Source organism: Muntiacus reevesi, chromosome 9, assembly GCF_963930625.1.
Source record: "Muntiacus reevesi chromosome 9, mMunRee1.1, whole genome shotgun sequence".
Classification (NCBI taxonomy): domain Eukaryota; kingdom Metazoa; phylum Chordata; class Mammalia; order Artiodactyla; family Cervidae; genus Muntiacus; species Muntiacus reevesi.
The window spans coordinates 13122295-13140918 of NC_089257.1; the positions used below are offsets into that span (position 1 = coordinate 13122295).

The 18624-nt window shown below is 37.9% G+C and overlaps 1 protein-coding gene and 1 pseudogene across 1 annotated transcript; both read right to left on the bottom strand.

Annotated features, from left to right (window-relative positions):
- Nucleotides 1-27: 27 nt before the first annotated feature.
- On the bottom strand, nt 28-9903 carry LOC136175679 (olfactory receptor 5T7-like). Its single transcript, XM_065945928.1, has 3 exons — nt 8954-9903; nt 4414-4423; nt 28-150 (listed from the first exon to the last, which is right to left on the bottom strand). Exons 1-3 carry the CDS (start codon nt 9856-9858, stop codon nt 28-30), a joined length of 1038 nt encoding a protein of 345 aa, XP_065802000.1. The 5' UTR covers nt 9859-9903.
- A 2932-nt stretch (nt 9904-12835) lies between these two features.
- LOC136175680 (SERPINE1 mRNA-binding protein 1 pseudogene) lies at nt 12836-14339 on the bottom strand (annotated as a pseudogene).
- Nucleotides 14340-18624: the final 4285 nt, after the last annotated feature.

Sequence of the window (18624 nt, forward strand, 5' to 3'; positions counted from 1 at the left end):
GAAAGAAAGAGGCTAATATTCCCTGGGTTACGCAGAGAACCAATAGAGCCCTAGGAGAGGCCTTGTACCACTCACGTAGGCACAGGGCGTCCTCTCGAAGAGGTCTTGAAAGTCCGGGCAGGAAAGTGAGCTCGGCAGACTTCCATGCTCCTGAGAATTAGCCAGAGGGTGAGAGAGAAAGAGATAAAGAGAGAAAAAGATAAAGAATGACACGGGGACCCAAGTCTCTGATGGAGCAAAGGTGCTTTAGTCAACTCTGTGTGAGTATGTATACTGTTTACAAGGTAACTTCTTCAGCAAAGATAAAGATCAAAAGACCAGACTTACAAGTTGCCAAGGAAACAAGAAGTAATAGAGGTCATAAAGCCAGAAGACAATCCATATAAAAGGAAGAGGGTCGTAAATGATTGCTTTCACGTATGGAAAAGCTAATGAAGGAGATCCACGCATGCATTCCATCTCATGACCTCAGTCCTGGGAGCAGTGAGCAGCTCAACTCCTTTCTGTTACCAGGAACTGATTAGGAGCAGAGGGCTCCTGAGAGACAGAAAACAGCACACAGGAATCCTACTGTTAAACATTCCCTGACAAGTCCCCAGTATTCACAATTGTTAACATTATATCTAACTAGCTTGATCAAATGCCAACTAATAGCAAACCCATAGTTCATAAGATCCCATACCATGGAGTCATAGGTATCTGAATTTATTTCAAAGCATTCTGATCTATCCTTAGGTTTATTCATTGGCAGCTATCTAATCCCGGTCTGTGGTTTGGGGACTGTAGAAAACGTGTTCAAATCCCTGGTGTTAACTACCATGCTTATTTGTTAGGATGCATTTCTTCCATTTTTTGTTATTCCATTCAGAGCTTGAGTGCTAAACAAATCTTTAATTTCTCAGAGAAAATAAAGTCCAGGCATTGACATTTATCAAGATCACACTTAAATTAAAAAATGAGAAAAGACAAACACAATTCAGAGAGAAATGTATAACTGGCCTGTGTACTCGGCTCTTTCCACAACTGAGTCCCAAACCACCTTTATCGATTTGATTACAGGTCTGGTGCTGACTCAGATTTTAGCTCTCTTTTCCTTGGACCATTTCAATTCTGATATGCCTCTGCAGAAACCCCCACTCCTCTTGCTCAGGCCCAAGAACCTCATTACAGAAGGGTCTCTCCTACATGCCAGTTTAATCCTTGTTTCCAATAGACCTCATTTTCATTGCGAGGACATGTGTCCTTCAGAGATAACATTAAGATGCCGTGTTCTCCTTTCCTGCTTTCGCTCATTTGTATTTATTAATTTAATCACAATTTCACAAAAAGTCATTTTCTGATTAAAGAAACATCCTTATTTTTAAATCCAAGACAATCTTTTGAGATTTAGAGTCCAACTTAATGATACTTTTCTGAATTGGGATTAAGTTTAAATTATAATTCAACAGTTCTTGTGCAGAACCCTCTTACCTATATTACCTGTATTTGAAAGTGCTAGTAGCTCAGTCATCTCCATCTCTTTGCAACCACATGGACTATAGCCTGCCAAGCTCCTCTGTCCATGTCCTCTTGTCCTCTCTAGGCAAGAATTCTGGAATGGGTTGCCATTTCCTACTTCATGGGAACTTCCTGACCTGAGCATCAAACCTGGCTCTCCTGCATTGCAGGCAGGTTCTTCACCGTTTGAGCCATCAGGTAAGCTGTTATTATATTTATTCCTATGCAATACCTCTGCTCTTATTTCTCCTGATTGGGATACTCTCCTCGCTGCTGTTCATATGGTTTCTTCTACTAAGTATCAAAACTAAACCGTGTTCACTGATATTAGTTATAGTTGCATATCCAAACTATGCAGATATGTTGTTGAATAGTGTGTGTGTATGTGTGTGTGAATCATTTGGCATTGAAGAGATTCTTAAACATAATTCGCTATCACAAAAATAAATTTTATGCTTTAAAATTTGAGTTTTAAAGAAAAATAAACACAAATGTAGGGGAAAAAACAAGCCACAAACAAGACAAAATAGATACAGTTATGCATCTGTTAAATTTATAAATAACGGACTACATATAGAAGTATGTACATAGTATGTACATATAGAAGAAGTACATAGAATTATGGCTTCTCACATCGTGCTATGGTAAAGAATTAGCCTGCCAATGCAGGAGACACTAGAGATGTGGGCTTGATCCCTGGGTCAGGAAGATTCCCTAGAGAAGGCAATGGCAACCCACTCCAGTACTCTTGCCTGGACACTCCAATGGACAGAGGAGCCTGGTAGGCTGCAGTCCACTGGGTCGCAAAGAATCGGACACGACTGAGCAACTTCACTTTCACTTTTCACTTTAATGCATTGGAGAAAGAAATGGCAACCCACTCCAGCGTTCTTGCCTGGAGAATCCCAGGGATGGGGAAGCCTGGTGGGCTGCCATCTATGGGGTCACACAGAGTTGGACACGGCTGAAGTGACTTAGCAGCAGCAGCAACAACAAAGGGACATAATCACAATAAAATTGGTTGAGCACATGGATGAACAATACGACACGGTAAACACACAGGAAAAATCGTCAGTGCTGTGGTCAGACTGCAGACATGTATAAGAGACACCAGGAGAAGGCAGATCCCTGGAGAAACCTCCAAGAGATGGAGAAGGTGGTCATAGGTCTTGGCAGCCAGCATGAAAATCTCAGCCACAACAGAATCTAAGAATCCACTTAACTGGGCTGCACATGCATAGTAAGATATGATTTTCTTTGTAACCAAGAATTTAACCAACATTTTAGGGGCAATTGACAGAAGAACTTCCAAAACTGATGATAGCCAAGTGCCAAAGGAAAAAGTACATGGGAGTTTGATGCTGAGAGTCCACCGCTGGTGAGGATGACGATTCCCAATTTCCCTGCCATGATCATTCCATAGATGATGAGAAACACCCAGAAAAGAGGAATCTGGAGCACTGGACGGTCTGAGATCCTCATTAGAATGAATTTAATCACTTGAGTGCAGTTCCCTGGAGCTATCTATATTGCTGATTTCTGCTTAGTGAGGGAAAAAAAAAGCAAGAAACCTTCAGAAAAAAATATCTATTTCTGCTTTATTGAATATGTCAAAACCTTTGGTAGTGTGGATAACATCAAACTGTGGAAATTTCATAATGAGATGCGAATACCAGACCATCTGACCTGCCTCCTGAGAAACCTGTATGCAGGTAAGGAAGCAACAGTTAGAACTGTACATGGAACAACAGACTGGTTTCAAATCAGGAAAGGAGTACGTCAAGGCTGTATATTGTCACCCTGCTTATTTAACTTATATGCAGAGTACATCATGAGAAATGTGGGACTGGATGAAGCACAAGCTGGAATCAAGATAGCTGGGAGAAATATCAATAACCTCAGATATGCAGATGACAGCACCCTAGGACAGAAAGTGAACAATAACTGAAGAGTCTCTTGATGAAAGTGAAAAAGGAGAGTGAAAAAGTTGGCTTAAAACTCAATATTCAGAAAACTAAGATCATGGCGTCTAGTCTCATCACTTCATGGCAAATAGATGAGAAAACAGTGAAAACAGTGACAGACGTTATTTTTGGGGGCTCCAAAATCACTGCAGATGGTGACTTCAGCCATGAAATTAAAAGATGTTTATTCCTTTGAAGAAAAGTTATGACTGACCTATACAGAATATTACAAAGCAGAGACATTACTTTGTTAACAAAGGTCCATCTACTCATGGCTATGGTTTTTCCAGTGGTCATTTATGGATGTGAGAGTTGGACTATAAAGAAAGCTGAGTACCAAAGAAGTGATGCTTTTGAACTGTGGTGTTGGAGAAGACTCTTGAGAGTTCCTTGGACTGCAAGGAGATCCAACCAGTTCATCTTAAAGGAAATCAGTCCTGAATATTCATTGGAAGGACTGATGCTAAAGCTGAAACTCCCATACTTTGGCAACCTGATGCTAAGAATCGACTCATTTGAAAAGACCCTGATGCTGGGAAAGATTGAAGGTGGGAGGAGAAGGGGTCAACAGAGGATGAGATGATTGGATGGCATCACTGACTCAAGGGACACGAGTTTGAGTAAACTCCGGGAGTTTGTGATGAACAGGGAGGCCTAGCAAGCTGCAATCCGTGGGGTCGCAGAGTCAGACACAACTGAGCGAGTAAACTCATGGGACCAGATGCCATCAACTTAGTTTTTTGAATGCTGCATTTTAAGCCAGCTTTTTCACTCTCCTCTTTCAACCTTTTTAGTTCCTGCTGATTTTTTTTCATTAGAATGGTATCATCTGCAAATCTGAGGTTGTTGATATTACTCCCTGCCATCTTGATTCCAGCTTGTGAGTTATCCAGCCCTGCATTTAGAATGATGTACTCTACATGTAACTTAAATAAGCAGGGTGACAATATACAACCTTAATACTCCTTTCTCATATTTGAAGTAGTCCAGTCTTCCATGTCCATTTCTAAACGTTTCTTGACTGCATACAGATTTCTCAGGCAGAAAGTAAGATGGACTGGTATTCCCACCTCTTTAAGAATTTTCCTGATGGCTCATGGGGTAAAGAGTTTTCTGCAGTGCAGGAGACACGGGTTTGATCCCTGGGTTGGGAAGATCCCCTGGAGAAGGAAATAGCAACTCTTACATTATTCTTACCTAGAAAATCCCATGGAGAGAGGAGTTTGCAGGGTACAGTCCATAGGGGGCAAAGAATCTGACACAACTGAGCAACTCATTTTTTAAAGAATTTACCACAGTTTGTTGTAATCCATATAGTCAAAGACTTTAGCAAAGTCAATGAAACAGAAGTAGATTTGTTTTTAATTCTCTTGCTTTTTCTATAATCCAACAGACATTTGATAAGCTGACCTCTGGTCCCTCTGCCTTTTCCATATCCAGGTTGTATATCAGGAAGTTTTCGATTCACGCACTGCTGAAACCTAACTTGAAGGATTTTGAGCATTACCTTGGTAGCATCTTTCAGGATGTGAAATAGCTCAACTGGGATTCCATCACATCCACTAGCTTTGTTCATAGTGATGCTTTCTAAGGCCCACTTGACTTCACATTCCAGTATGTCTGACTCTAGGTGAGTGATCACACCACTGTGGTTATCTGGGTTGTGAAGATCTTTTGTGTACAGTTCTTCTGTGTATTCTTGCCACCTCTTCTTAATATCTTCTGCTTCTGCTAGATCTATACCATTTCTGTCCTTTATTGAGCCCATTTTCTGCCTTATTGACTATGCCAAATCCCTTGACTTTGTGGATCACAATAAACTGTGGAAAATTCTGAAGGAGATGGGAATACCAGACAACCTGATCTGCCTCTTGAGAAACCTGTATGCAGGTCAGGAAGCAACAGTTAGAACTGGACATGGAACATCAGACTGGTTCCAAATAGGAAAAGGAGTACGTCAAGGCTGTATATTGTCACCCTGCTTATTTAACTTATATGCAGAGTACATCATGAGAAACGCTGGGCTGGAAGAAGCACAAGCTGGAATCAAAATTGCTGGGAGAAATATCAGTAACCTCAGATATGCAGATGACACCATCCTTATGGCAGAAAGTGAAGAGGAACTAAAAAGCCTCTTGATGAAAGTGAAAGAGGAGAGTGAAAAAGTTGGCTTAAAGCTTAACATTCAGAAAACTAAGATCATGGCATCTGGTCCCATCACCTCATGGGAAATAGATGGGGAGACAGTGGAAACAGTGTCAGACTTTAATTTTTGGGCTCCAAAATCATTGCAGATGGTGATTGCGGCCATGAAATTAAAAGATGCTCACTCCTTGGAAGGAAAGCTATGACCAAACTAGATAGCATATAAAAAAGCAGAGACATTACTTTGCCAACAAAGGTCCATCTGGTCAAGGCTATGGTTTTTCCAGTGATCATGTATGGATGTGAGAGTTGGACTGTAAAGAAAGCTGAGTGCTGAAAAATTGATGCTTTTGAACTATGGTGTTGGAGAAGACTCTTGAGAGTCCCTTGGACTGCAAGGAGATCCAACCAGTCCACCCTAAAGGAGATAAGTCCTGGGTGTTCATTGGAAGGACTGATGTTGAAGCTGAAACTCCAATACTTTGGGCACCTCATGCGAAGAGTTGACTTGTTGGAAAAAACCCTGATGCTGGGAGGGATTGAGGGCAGGAGGAGAAGGGGACAACAGAGGATGAGATGGCTGGATGGCATCACCAACTCGATGGGCATGAGTTTGAGTAAACTCCGGGAGTTTGTGATGGACAGGGAGTCTTGGCGTGCTGTGATTCTTGGGGTCGCAAAGAGTCAGACACGACTGAGTGACTGAAATGAACTGAACTGAACTTGGTAGCATGTGAAATGAGGGCAAATGTTTTGTAGCTTGAGCATTTTTTGGCATTGCCTTTCTTTGGTATTGGAATGAAAACTGCCCTTTTCCAGCCCTGTGACCACTGCTGAGTTTTCCATATTTGCAGGCATGTTGAGTTCAGCACTTTAACAGCATCAACTTTTAGGGTTTGAATTAGCTCAACTGGAATCCCATCACCTCCACTGACTTTGTTTGTAGCAATGCTACCTAAGGCTCACTTGACTTCATACTACAGGGTGTCTAGCTCTAGGTGAATGAGCACAATGTTGTGGTTATGTGGCTCATTAAGAACTTTTTTTGTATAATGTTCTGTGTATTCTTGCCACCTCTTCTTGATCTCTTCTACTTCTGTTAGGTCCTTGACGTTTCTGTCCTTTGCTGTGCCCATGTTTGCATGAAATTTTCCATTAGTATCTCCAGTTTTCTTGAAGAGATCTCCAGTCTTTCCCATTCTATTATTTTCCTCTATTTCTTTATATTGCTCTCTTAAGAAGTCTTTCTTCTCTTGCTGTTCTCTGGAAATCTGAATTCATTTGGATATATTTTTCCCTTTATCCTTTGCCCTTTCTCCTTTTGCAAGTTCCTGGTCTATAAGTATTGTGTGATATACAGTATGTCTAAATAAATTGTCTTTTTATTAATAACTTCTAAAACAAGCCCCAAATCTACTTTTGAACAGTATTCAAAAGTTACTTGCTAACTGACTGACTGAAAGAGATGAATGGTGAGTAAGTGAAGGAATGAATGTACATAATATCAATCCTGAAATTCTGAAATAAAGTATGGATTTTTATTCCAGGGCCCATAATTTTACAGTAATATGATTATTAAAATGATTTTGACTTTGATAAAGAAACAGAGAAAACTTGCATATCATTTTCTAGAATATTCACTACTTTAGTGTAGGGCACAACTGTTCTTTCTTCATCGACTTAATCCTAAAATTAATAAAGTTATGGTATATTATTGGCTCTAAAATTAATAAAATAACAGATAAATTGTGGACCATAGAAACGAAGTTCCAAAGATTTTTTACCATGAAGTCACTCTTTACAATGATATAAATTCTTGAATATTATGTTGTTGCTTCCTCTGGTGTCCTTTGAATCTTGTCTGTCACGTGACCAATGACACTGTCTGCACCATGCAGAGTTAACAATACCTTCGTTTGTTTGTAGCTCTGCCAACCTCCCCATTGATTCAGTAGTCCTATAAGAATGTTGGGTTTCCCAGGTGATTCAGTGGTAAAGAATAAGTCTGCCAATGAAGGAGATACAGGAAATGTGGGTTTCATCCCTGGGTCTGGAAGATCCCCAAGAGTAGGAAATGGCAATTCACTCCAGAATTCTTTCTGGGAAATCCAATGGACAGAGCAGCCTGATTGGCTAGAGTCCTTGTTGTCACAAAGAGTCAGAAACAACTGACCACACACACACATAACATTGTTAAGATTGTTTAATTCTTTTCTATTTCACAATTTCCATTGTGTTATTTTGCAACTTGATCTCTCATTTGAAGCTTATTATTTATTGTACAAGAGGTTTTTTTGTTTTTTTAATTTCCTAAATCTTCTCTATGTTACATAATAAACATACCTTGGTCAAACAGACAAAACTGTAAGACCACGCCATCATTGGATCACAGAATCTCACCTTTCAAAAATATTTGTAAGAAACATGCACACATATATAAATATACAGAAAAATCAGGAAAGACACTACATTTCCATTATTCATGTTAAACAGTGGATTTATCTTATAGGATGCACTAATTTAAGGTAAAATTTAACAATGTATAAGCTAAATTTCCTTTGAATCAACCTCTTATATTCTCACTCACGTGTTTTCTTTTGTCATTTTTGAATGTAAGTATGACTTCTGTAAGTGTTAATGAATAGGCTTTATTATCTGTGAGAAATCAAAGGTGGATATAATGCTTGTGCTTTGAAAGAATTTAAAATAAGGAGGAACTGCTTCTTCAAATCAGCATAGTAGTAGTAACACCAGGAATTTGAACATGTTATCTATGGTTCCCAAACCACAGACTGGGATTAGATGACTGACAATGCATAAATCTAAGAATGGAGGCCAAGTCAGGTACCAGTGACTCCAGGTTACGAGGTCATTTCAGCTACGGTTTTACTATTGATCAATTAGTATTTGATAAAGCTAGTCATTTATAATTATACTACTATTTATAGTTGCAAATCGGAGTCTATATATCCAAGTTATATGGAGATAAAATAATAAACAGCATTATAAAATAAAGATTATATATACATATATCCTTGGGCGTGCTAACGTTCTGTCAGTCAGCACAGCTTCTACATACGTATATACACATATTGGTAGGAACATACTGAGAAGCACATGGATGATAGCAAATGGGTTTTTTCTGAATATAAATATAGTATATGTAGAGGGTTATTTGCAATCTTTGTTTTAAAACATCCAGGGAGAAAAGTAATGCATTCATAATGTAAAAATATTTTCAGCATATCTTCTTGATATTGAGACATAGAAGAACTTTATCTCAATTTTTTTAACTTTAATTTTTACTGTGAAAATATGCTTTACAGCAAGATCAAATTTTCCAGAACATTCTCTTCATTGCCTCTTTTACATCTTTGTTCCTTAAACTATAGATGATGGGATTTAGCATGGGAATCACAACGCTGTAAAACAGTGACACTACCATGTCATGGTCCAAGGCATAGCTGGAACTTGGTCTCAGGTACATGAAGAGGATGGTTCCGTGGTAAATGGACACTCCAGTTAAGTGAGAGCCACATGTAGAAAAGACTTTCCTTCTCCCTTCAGTAGAATGCATCCTCAGAATGGCCAACAGGATGAAACCATAGGAGATCAGGACACTCAGGACAGTGACTATCTCAATGGAGCCCACGAAGTAGAAGAGCAGAAGCTGGTTTGTGTGAGTGTCAGAGCAAGAAATAGCCAGGAGGGGAGGGATGTCACAGAAGACATGTCTGATTTCATTGGAGGCACAGAAGGAGAGGCTGAAAGTAGCCACGGTGTGTACAGAAGCATGCAAGACGCCACCAACACAGGAAGCAATGATGAGGGACACATAGACCCTGGGTCCCATGCGGGCTGAATACCGGAGCGGGTCGTAGATGGCCACACAGCGGTCATACGCCATCGCAGCCAAGAGGAGGCACTCTGTGGTCCCGAAAGTAACAGCAAGAAACATCTGTGCTGCACACTCAGGCAACAAAATGGTTTTGTTTTTTGACATAAAATCTGCTAGCATTTTCGGTATAATTATTGAAGAATAGCAGGCATCGATAGATGATAGCACACTCAGAAAATAGTACATGGGGTTGTGGAGACGGGAATGCCCAATGACCAATACCACCAGTCCTAAATTTCCTATCAAAGTAAAGAGATAAATGGCTAGAAACAGGAAGATTAAGACAACTTGTATTTCAGGATTATCTGTGAGACCTTTCAGTACAAATAGAGTAACTTCAGTGGTATTCCTCATGGTGACACCTCATAGAACAAATTTAAACATAAAATTACAATTCATTTACTACAAAATAATAAAAACATTCTGAGCCAACAATGTGTCTTAAAGGAGAGTGACATATGCTCTCATGTTTATTTTGGGGGATGCTTCATGCCCTAGTAGCTGATCAGGAGACAGTGACCAAGCAGTGAGTAAAGTGTCCCTGCTGCTCACTGGAGAATCAGCTGTCAATGTGTGTGTTCACTTGCTTCTCGAATCCATGTAATTCATAAAACCACCAGGTTAACTGGTTAATGTGTCACTGCATTCTACTAGCTGCTCTCATACTAAATCGCTTTAAAACACACAACTGATTGAATAAAGAATAGTTTCTTTCTGACATCCAAACACATAAGATAGCATATCAGTGTACAGATCATTGGAATAGAAGAGCAACACTCCAGAACTTTCAGTAAAAGTGTCAAATGATTTGCAATCACTGTCTAGTCAATTGTAGAATGAGAACATTAGTGTGTTTGACAATATTAGAATTGTTATTTTTAAATGACTCATTTAAATTTGGTTTTAAAATTTAATCAAATTTAATCAAAATTAAATTTGATTCACAAAAGAATGTAGAATGTAGAACATTATTATGTTTGACAATATTAGAATTATTATTTTTAATTGATTCACATTTAAATTTGATTTTAAAATTTAATCAAACTTAATCAAAATTATGTTTGATTCACAAGAAGATTAACTCCATTATGATTGTTAATATCAGTTCAAGACAAGTAACATAGGATTTAGAAACTGAAAGTATTTGTTCATAGGCCAGGTTCATGATTAAAAGCTCTGTGCAATGCTAATATTGCTCTCTAAAGTTTTCCCTCTTCAAAGTACTAATACATGTAAATGCTCAAGCAGATAAAATAATACACAGCCACACAGACTAATTAAACATGCAAAGCAACAAATATAAATATGTAAAACAATTTCCTTTAAATATGTCTTGTTTGGTTACAAATTTAGGATGACCATATAATTGAACTTTGATCACCAGATGTATTTTTAAAATATTAGCAAATACTGGATTACAAAATTAATACTATAACTAATAATTTTAAAATATATGTGATTAGATCCTTGATCCAGATATTCTATTCCTTATCTACTTGCCATATATTTGTTTTGTGATTTTTAATACACACCAAAACATTATTCTACTAGGAAGAAATGCAATATATCATAATGTGATGATGGTTTTTATTCCCTATACACTCTTCATGACTCGGGCTTATTCTTTAGAGAGTAAAGAAGCTTTGTAAATTTTGTATTCTGGTAATACCAAAGATACACACACACATCACATAATTCCATTTTCTATGTTACAGGGAGTTTAAGTTTAGATAGTGAAAGACTTATGATGTTAAATGTGTGTGTGTGTCGGGGGGGGTGTGCTCATTCATATCCAGCTCTTTGGGTCCCAGTGGACTTCACTCTCCCAGGGTCCTCTGTACATGGAATTTTCCAGGCAAGAACACTGGAGTGGGTTGCCATTTCCAAATTTCTCTGCAACAGGCTTTTCTGCTGGATACCAAAATGAAAGCTATCCTGGGCATAATTGAGTCAATATTAGAATATATCGAAAGGACTCAGAATTTTAAAGAGAAAATGACTGATTCCCAAAGGATTTAATAATAGAGGATCGGCTTCTAAAATAACATAAAGCTTCTTCTAAAAATACAATGTTAATAGAAGGCAAATATTCCAAATATCTTGATCACCTTGAAACAGTAAATTTGCAAAGAAGAGGAAAAATAGTAACAGCCATACACTGAGCACATGTTACAGTACGGGTTTTGTACATGCTACTTTCTATCCCCTTTATAGAAGCTCTCGTAGCTAGTAAGTGTCAGAGCCAAGACCAATCCCAGGTATCCCTCACGATGCACCTGCTCTTCATCATTTGTCACTGCCTCCTGTAATGCCACGACTTCATTCTGAAGCTGATTTCCCACTTGCTACTCTCAGTGAAATAAAACATTCCATTTTTGAGACTTTTTATTTGTTTTATTATTTAACTTTTTATTTTTTATCAGCATATAACCAATTAACATTGTTGTGATAGTCTCAGGTGGGCAGCAGAGGGACTCACCCACATGCACATGTGTACCTTCTCCTCCAAACCCCCTCCCTTCCAGGCTGCCACATAAGCTTGAGCTGAATTCCATCTGCTCCACAGGAGGTCCTTGTTGGTTATCCATTTCAATACTGGCATGTGTATATGTCCATTCTAGACTCCCTAACTCACCTTTCCCCTCATTCTTCCCCCGTCTGGCAAAAACAAAACAAACAACAACAACAACAACAAACATGCTTTTTGATGTTCATTTTTCAAAGTTAAATACATTCTTACTTAATTAAAACCATATAATTTCTTCTATTTTCTCTGTTGTATTTATTCGCCTATGTGATAGGCAACAACTAACAGGATTGCATGCCTATCTGATATTGATATGATGTCTTATTATTATTTTGCAAATATTAAATTATTCTCCAAATGACCTGAAGTTAGTTTCCTCTTACCTGTGGATCAGCAAAGGCAAGTTTAGATACAGTAGCTCAAAAAGCTTATATCCACTTACTCAATTATTGATGAAACCACAGAAGAGTTTCCAAGGGGAATATGTCCTAATTACCTCCTGGATCAAAATAGCAACATGATAATTTACTCAATAAAAAAGAAAACAGTTGTGGAATGATTGAGTGCATGTTAGTATCTGTTGAATAGAGTCCTTTGGTCCCTGATTTATAACAAAACTTTAGATTAGCATTTCCATGATAACTATTGGTGTTAATTATTTTTTCTTTTTTTTTTTTTTAAACTGGTACACACTGTTCACACCTATATTTCAAGTTTGGAAATGCATATTTGCAAGCAGCAATACAAAAGTATTCATGAAGAATGCATAATCTCTGAAAATTATGAAAACATCCCTGCTACCAATACATTTCTAAATACAAAACTGAGTACCATATTGTTACTTCTGTGTAGCAGGAGAAGTTCATTTTCACAACAGATAAAATTCAGTCTTTAGGTGTGAATGGTATGAATGACAGTCTCTTTTTTTTTGGTTTTTTGTTTTTTTTAAATTTCTTAGTCGCTTGGGATCCTTAAGCATGCAAGCCTCAAAGAGGAGGGTCCACAAAGGAACCAGGGCTGTCTTACGGCATCCAGTTAAGCCAGATCTGGGAATGCCTCTGGGTCACCCACATCAGGAGCAGAAGCACTTGACTTGTCAGTCCTGATGCCACACGGTTTGGACGTCCACCACGCCCACGGCCACCTCGTCCTCCCCTGCCACCACGTCCTGGGTGGCCGAGGTCTCCAAAATTGATCTCCAGCTGAGATGTAATATCATTTGCTGGCTTCCTGAAATGGCGATCCATAACTGAGTCTTCAGCATGAGCCTCTTCACTTTTTGACTTATGGAGAACAAATCCCTTCTTCCACTGCCCATCAGCACCTTCATTTGGTTTTCGGATATTAAATTCTACTTTTGCCCGGTCCTTATTTTGAATAGCCTTCCACTCATCCAAAGTCATTTCTTTTGGACCCTCTTCCTTCACTTCTTCAACTTCATTCTCCTTATTTTCAGTGTCCGCAACTGGACGTTCTTCACCTTCAGGTGTTTCCTCAGTCACATCTGATTGCTCCGAGTCAGTTAATTCATCTTTGACAGTTCCCCAGTTGTGAGACCCGCTGCCTCCACGTTTGTCCTCATGCTTCAGGCCACGGTAATGTGGAAAAGAAGATCCATCACTTCCACTACGCCTAGCAAATTCACGTTTGCCACGAGAGTCAAAGCCATCTCCCCGGCCATTCCTCGCCCACGACCTCCTCGACCTCTTCCAAGACCACCTCGGCCTCGGATAGGCCGGTCAACAATCGGTCTATCAACGAACATTCTCCCCCTTCAGCCTTTTCTTCAGGGGGCTTTTCAAATCTTCTTTCACGAGGCGGTCGCCTTTCTGGTCTCCTATCAATTATCTTCCCTTCACCCTGAAGTTGTTGGTCGGGTCTTCTTCCAACACGTCTTATTCCTCTTTCTTAAGCGCCACAGGCGGCTGCGTCTCCTCCTTCTTGTCAGCCACGCCGACGCTGGGGGGCAGCGGACTCTCGCCGTCTTTCTGGGCTCTTTACGCAGCTGTTTGCCCGCCGCATCAGGGTTGGTCTGAGCTGCGGCCTGAGCTGCGCTCTTGGCCCCAGGGCCCCCAACGCCGCCCCCGCCGGCTTCTTTCTTCTTCTTCTCTGCCGCCTTCAACACCTCGAAGGGGTCCGATTCGTCGTCAAATAACCGGTCAGATCGGTTGGTGACCACGCAGCCGAAGCCTTCCTGTAAACGCCCAGGCACGATGGTGGCTCGGCGGCGCGTTCCTCCGCGGATTGCAGCGGGCCGCGCCGAGCCAAGAGCGCGGGCTTCGGCTCTTCCCACAAGGTATTTCTTCATACTAACCGGTTGTCTGTGTATCTACTTTGAAGAAAACATCTGTTCAAGGGGGGTTTGCAAATATTTTCTCTCATTGTGAAGGTTGCCTTCTTACTCTGCTGACTCTTTCCTTTGCTGTATAGATTTGTAGTTTGATGTATTCTCAGTTATCTAACTTTGCTTTTGTTTCCCGTGCTTATGATGTCATATCCATGAAATTATTAATAAGTACAGTGTCATGAAGTTTTACCCTTCTGTGTTCTTCTGCGAGTTTTTTAAATTCAGGTCTTAGGTTTAAGTCTTTTGATTTTCATTCATGTTGATGACGTTAGATGATGGTTGACTTTCATTCTTTTCTTTGTGAATACCCAGTTTTCCCAACACAATTTGTTAAGGTGACTATCATTTTCCCTTGGTGTATTGTTGACACCCTTGTTGAATATCAATACTAAATATATGTAAATTAATATGTAGGCTCTTTGTTCTATTGCTCTATATGTCTGTCTTTATACCAATACTATATTGTTCACATACTGTAGCCTTGCAACATATTTTGGAACCAGGATCTATGATGCCTCCAATTTTGTACTTCTTGCACATGATTTCTTTAGATATTTGAAGTCTCGCTACCACATAAAATTTAGTATTTTTTTCTTTTTAATAAATACCAATGTTATTTTGATAAGCATTGCATTGAATCTTTCATTGACCTGAGTAGTGTGGATATTTTATCAAATTCACATCAAAAATACAATTGCATATAACCTCAGAGCTGTTAGGATAGCTGTTATTGAAAAATAAAAAACAACAAGATATGGAGAAAGAACCTCTTGGGCACTGATGATATAAAGGAAATTGGTACAGCCACTGTGGAAAATGTTGTAGAGTTTCATTAAAAAATTAAATATACTATGTAATTTACCAGTAATTTTTGGGTATTTATACAAAGAAACTGGAATTAGAATCTTGGAAAGCTATTGCACTCCCCTGTTCACTGCAGCATTATTCATAATAACTAAGATATAAAAACCACTTAATTATCTATTTATGAAAATATGGATTTAAAAAAGATGGCATATACAAACAATGAAACATTACTCAACTTTAATAAAGGAGGAAATCCTGACATTGTTAAGTGAAATAATTCAGACACAGAAAGATCTCTTATGAGTCATCTATAATAGTCAAACTCATAGGAGCAAAGAGGAGAATGGTGGTTTCTAGGGACTGGGGCAAGGCAGAAATGGAAAAGTGATCATCAGAAGATACAAACTTTCAGTTATTCTAGTCAGATTAAGTTCAGGAGATCTTCTACACAGTGTAGTCCCTATAGTTAATAATTCTGTTGCGTATACTCAAAGCTGCTAACAAGGTATACCTTAAGTGTTTTTCTTATAAAATTATAATAAAAATAAAAGAGACAGAGGAAACTTTGAGAAATAAGGATGTCTTGATGGCCTTGATAGTGGTCATGCTTTCATGGATGTATCCTTCCCAAAATCTTCAAGTGGAGTGCCTTAAATACGCATATAAATTTATATATGTTACACCTCAATGGTAGGCTTCCCTGTTTGCTCAGTGGTAATGAATCGGCCTGCAATGTAGGACATGCAGGTTAGTATCCTTGGGTCAGGAAGATCCCCAGGAGAAGGGAATGGTTACTCAGTCCTGTATTTTCTCCTGAGAATTCCATGAACAGAGGACCCTTGTTGGTTACACTCCATGGAGTTGGACAGTAGCTAAACCTCATATTTTCTCTATCATGAATCCAGTGCTCTATCGTGAAATAGATAAATTCTCTAATGGGACATAAACTGAATAAAACACACTTTCATTCATAAACTCATCTTCTTGCTATACAGGCAAGAACAGACATCAAGGATTACTAGAAATTTATACTGACCAGAGTATCAGGAGAACTTATGTAAATATGCCAGCATTTTATTGATATGTCCACAAATTTTTACTTACCATTCTATACTTTTATTTAAAAAATTGGTACTAATTCTTAAAATTTTCCTTTGTTAAGCTTAAAAAAATTACCAGTAATGGTTTTTTGGTTTTGGTATACTGAATCACAGAATACAAGCTATAAATTCTAATTTTAGAGACACTATTAATTTAGAAAGGATGTTTGTGCTTGGGCTAATTTTCAGAAAAGATGATTAGCTATTCTAATTTAGGGACAGGCATAATGAAGTGACAGAAAGATATTTTAAGGTTTCTTATAGCATAGAATACTGGGACTCACCCAGTTTAATATCAATAAAATAGTGTTTATTATATGTTTTATCTCTTGTAAATGCATGTATAGCTTAAAAATTATTTGTTTCTATTTGGGACCTATTAATTGCTCAGTGCTTTTATTTTTACACTTTGATTTTAAATTCTGTATTCGTTTTATTGGATTTAAGTAAAATTTAGAAGTTATATTCCATGTATATGTATCCTTCACAGATACATAATATTTTAGCATATGAAACATATTTTAATCAGTTGATAATAGATGCTCTGAAATTACACCATATCCATGTAGTCAAACAAAATATACCTGAACATTTTGGTAAATTAATTAGTTTTTTCTGTGTGTGTGTGGTTCAGAAGTAACTTTACAAGTTAATGCTGTCACTAAGTGCTAAATCTGAGATTTCAATGATTTCTAACTTCAAAGAAGGTTCTTAATTTCCCATAATTGTTTTATTTCAAGCACATTAATTAAGCAAAGGTTAGTTGTAGTGTCACTGAAATGTCTCCTGTACCTAGCAGTTAATTTATGTTTTGTGATGGAGTCCTTGCTAGACTTCCTACTGGTCCATTTTTCAAAATTTGTTTGCATATTTGTATTTATTTTCTCTACCTAATTCCTGTTTTTTTTTTATCTTACTCTCTAGAGTAAATATCTTTGTATATGTTTCATGGATTTGTGAGAGAAAGAGAAAGAAACAGGAAGAGAAGGAAAGTAGGAGAGAGGTTTGGATAGAAAAAGAAAATAGAATTTTTAAAGATTAAGGTAATATTGATGATGCTTCAAATTTATTAATACATATTTATGTTTTATATACTAATGCAAATTAATTAACACTAATAAAATTAATACAAATTGATGCTTTATGGACTATTTTATTAATATAACAACTCAAACCTAATGACACATTATTATTTTTGTCTCTGTGTTCTCATGATTATTACACAAGTTGTATGCATTTATACAGAAATCAAAATTAATTGTGTTATTTTTTCACACTAGTCTTTTGTGAGAATTAAATGAACATTTTTTGGTGTGGTAAACTCATGCCTGTATTGTTGTTTTTTAATCCCTAAGCCATATCTGACTCTTTGTAACTCCATGGACTGCAGCCTGCCAGGCTCCTCTGTCCTTGGGATTTCCCAGGCAAGAATACTGGAGTGAATTGTCATTTTCCTCTCCAGGGGATCTTCCCAACCCAGGAATAGAACCCGGGTCTCCTGCATTGGCAGGCAGATTTTTTACCACTGACCAACCAGGAAAGCCCTTAAACTCACATCTATCAATCTATTTATTTTATGCATTAGAAATGTCTTCTACATGGATTTATGGAAACATTTCTGGGAGAATAAAGACGTGACTTTCTTCTAACAGCAAACTGAAGCTTTTAATTTATTCTTCCTGAGCTATGGACAACTAAATTCAGTAAAAATGTAGCATGTTTAACATCATAAATATAAATTACGTAAATTATTGAATTCAACCTGATCCTGTGTATGGCAGATTTCTCACTACTTTTAAATACTTTTTTAAATTTTGACAAGCTGAAGGGAAAACAAAAGTTAACATGCCAAAAATTTGCCCCTTAATGTGATGAATCCAGTAATTAATTTTGCTTCAATAACTAAGATTTCAGTTCAGATACAAGAATGTCTTTAACTTTAAAAAAAAAGTCATAAACTTCCCTTTGTCCAATCCCACCAAGTAAGAAACAGTGTAATGACGTTGGGGGGAAGAAGGAAACCCCATAAGCAACTATAATGTAACAAAAGAACACCCACTATTTGTTTTTGACTGAAATATATTTCAAAAATATTTCCAAGGGCGTGCAAAGATAATAACATGAATTGAGAAGCTCCTCACTTGTTACTAATACAATTTGAAAGTCAATACCAGTATGAGAAGCTGCAGAGGTCAAAATGAACAATTTAATAATATGTATTTTTAGAAAAAAAATCATAAAATCATATTGTTATTGTTTTCAAAAAGAGTACATCTCCAAAATATAGTATGTTGTTCAGTTCAACACTGGTTTTGAATGGAAGCTAATGGAATAGGAAA

Excerpts from the sequence above, each read along its gene's own strand:
- LOC136175679 (XM_065945928.1), bottom strand. The coding sequence starts at position 9,858 with ATGAGGAATACCACTGAAGTTACTCTATTTGTACTGAAAGGTCTCACA.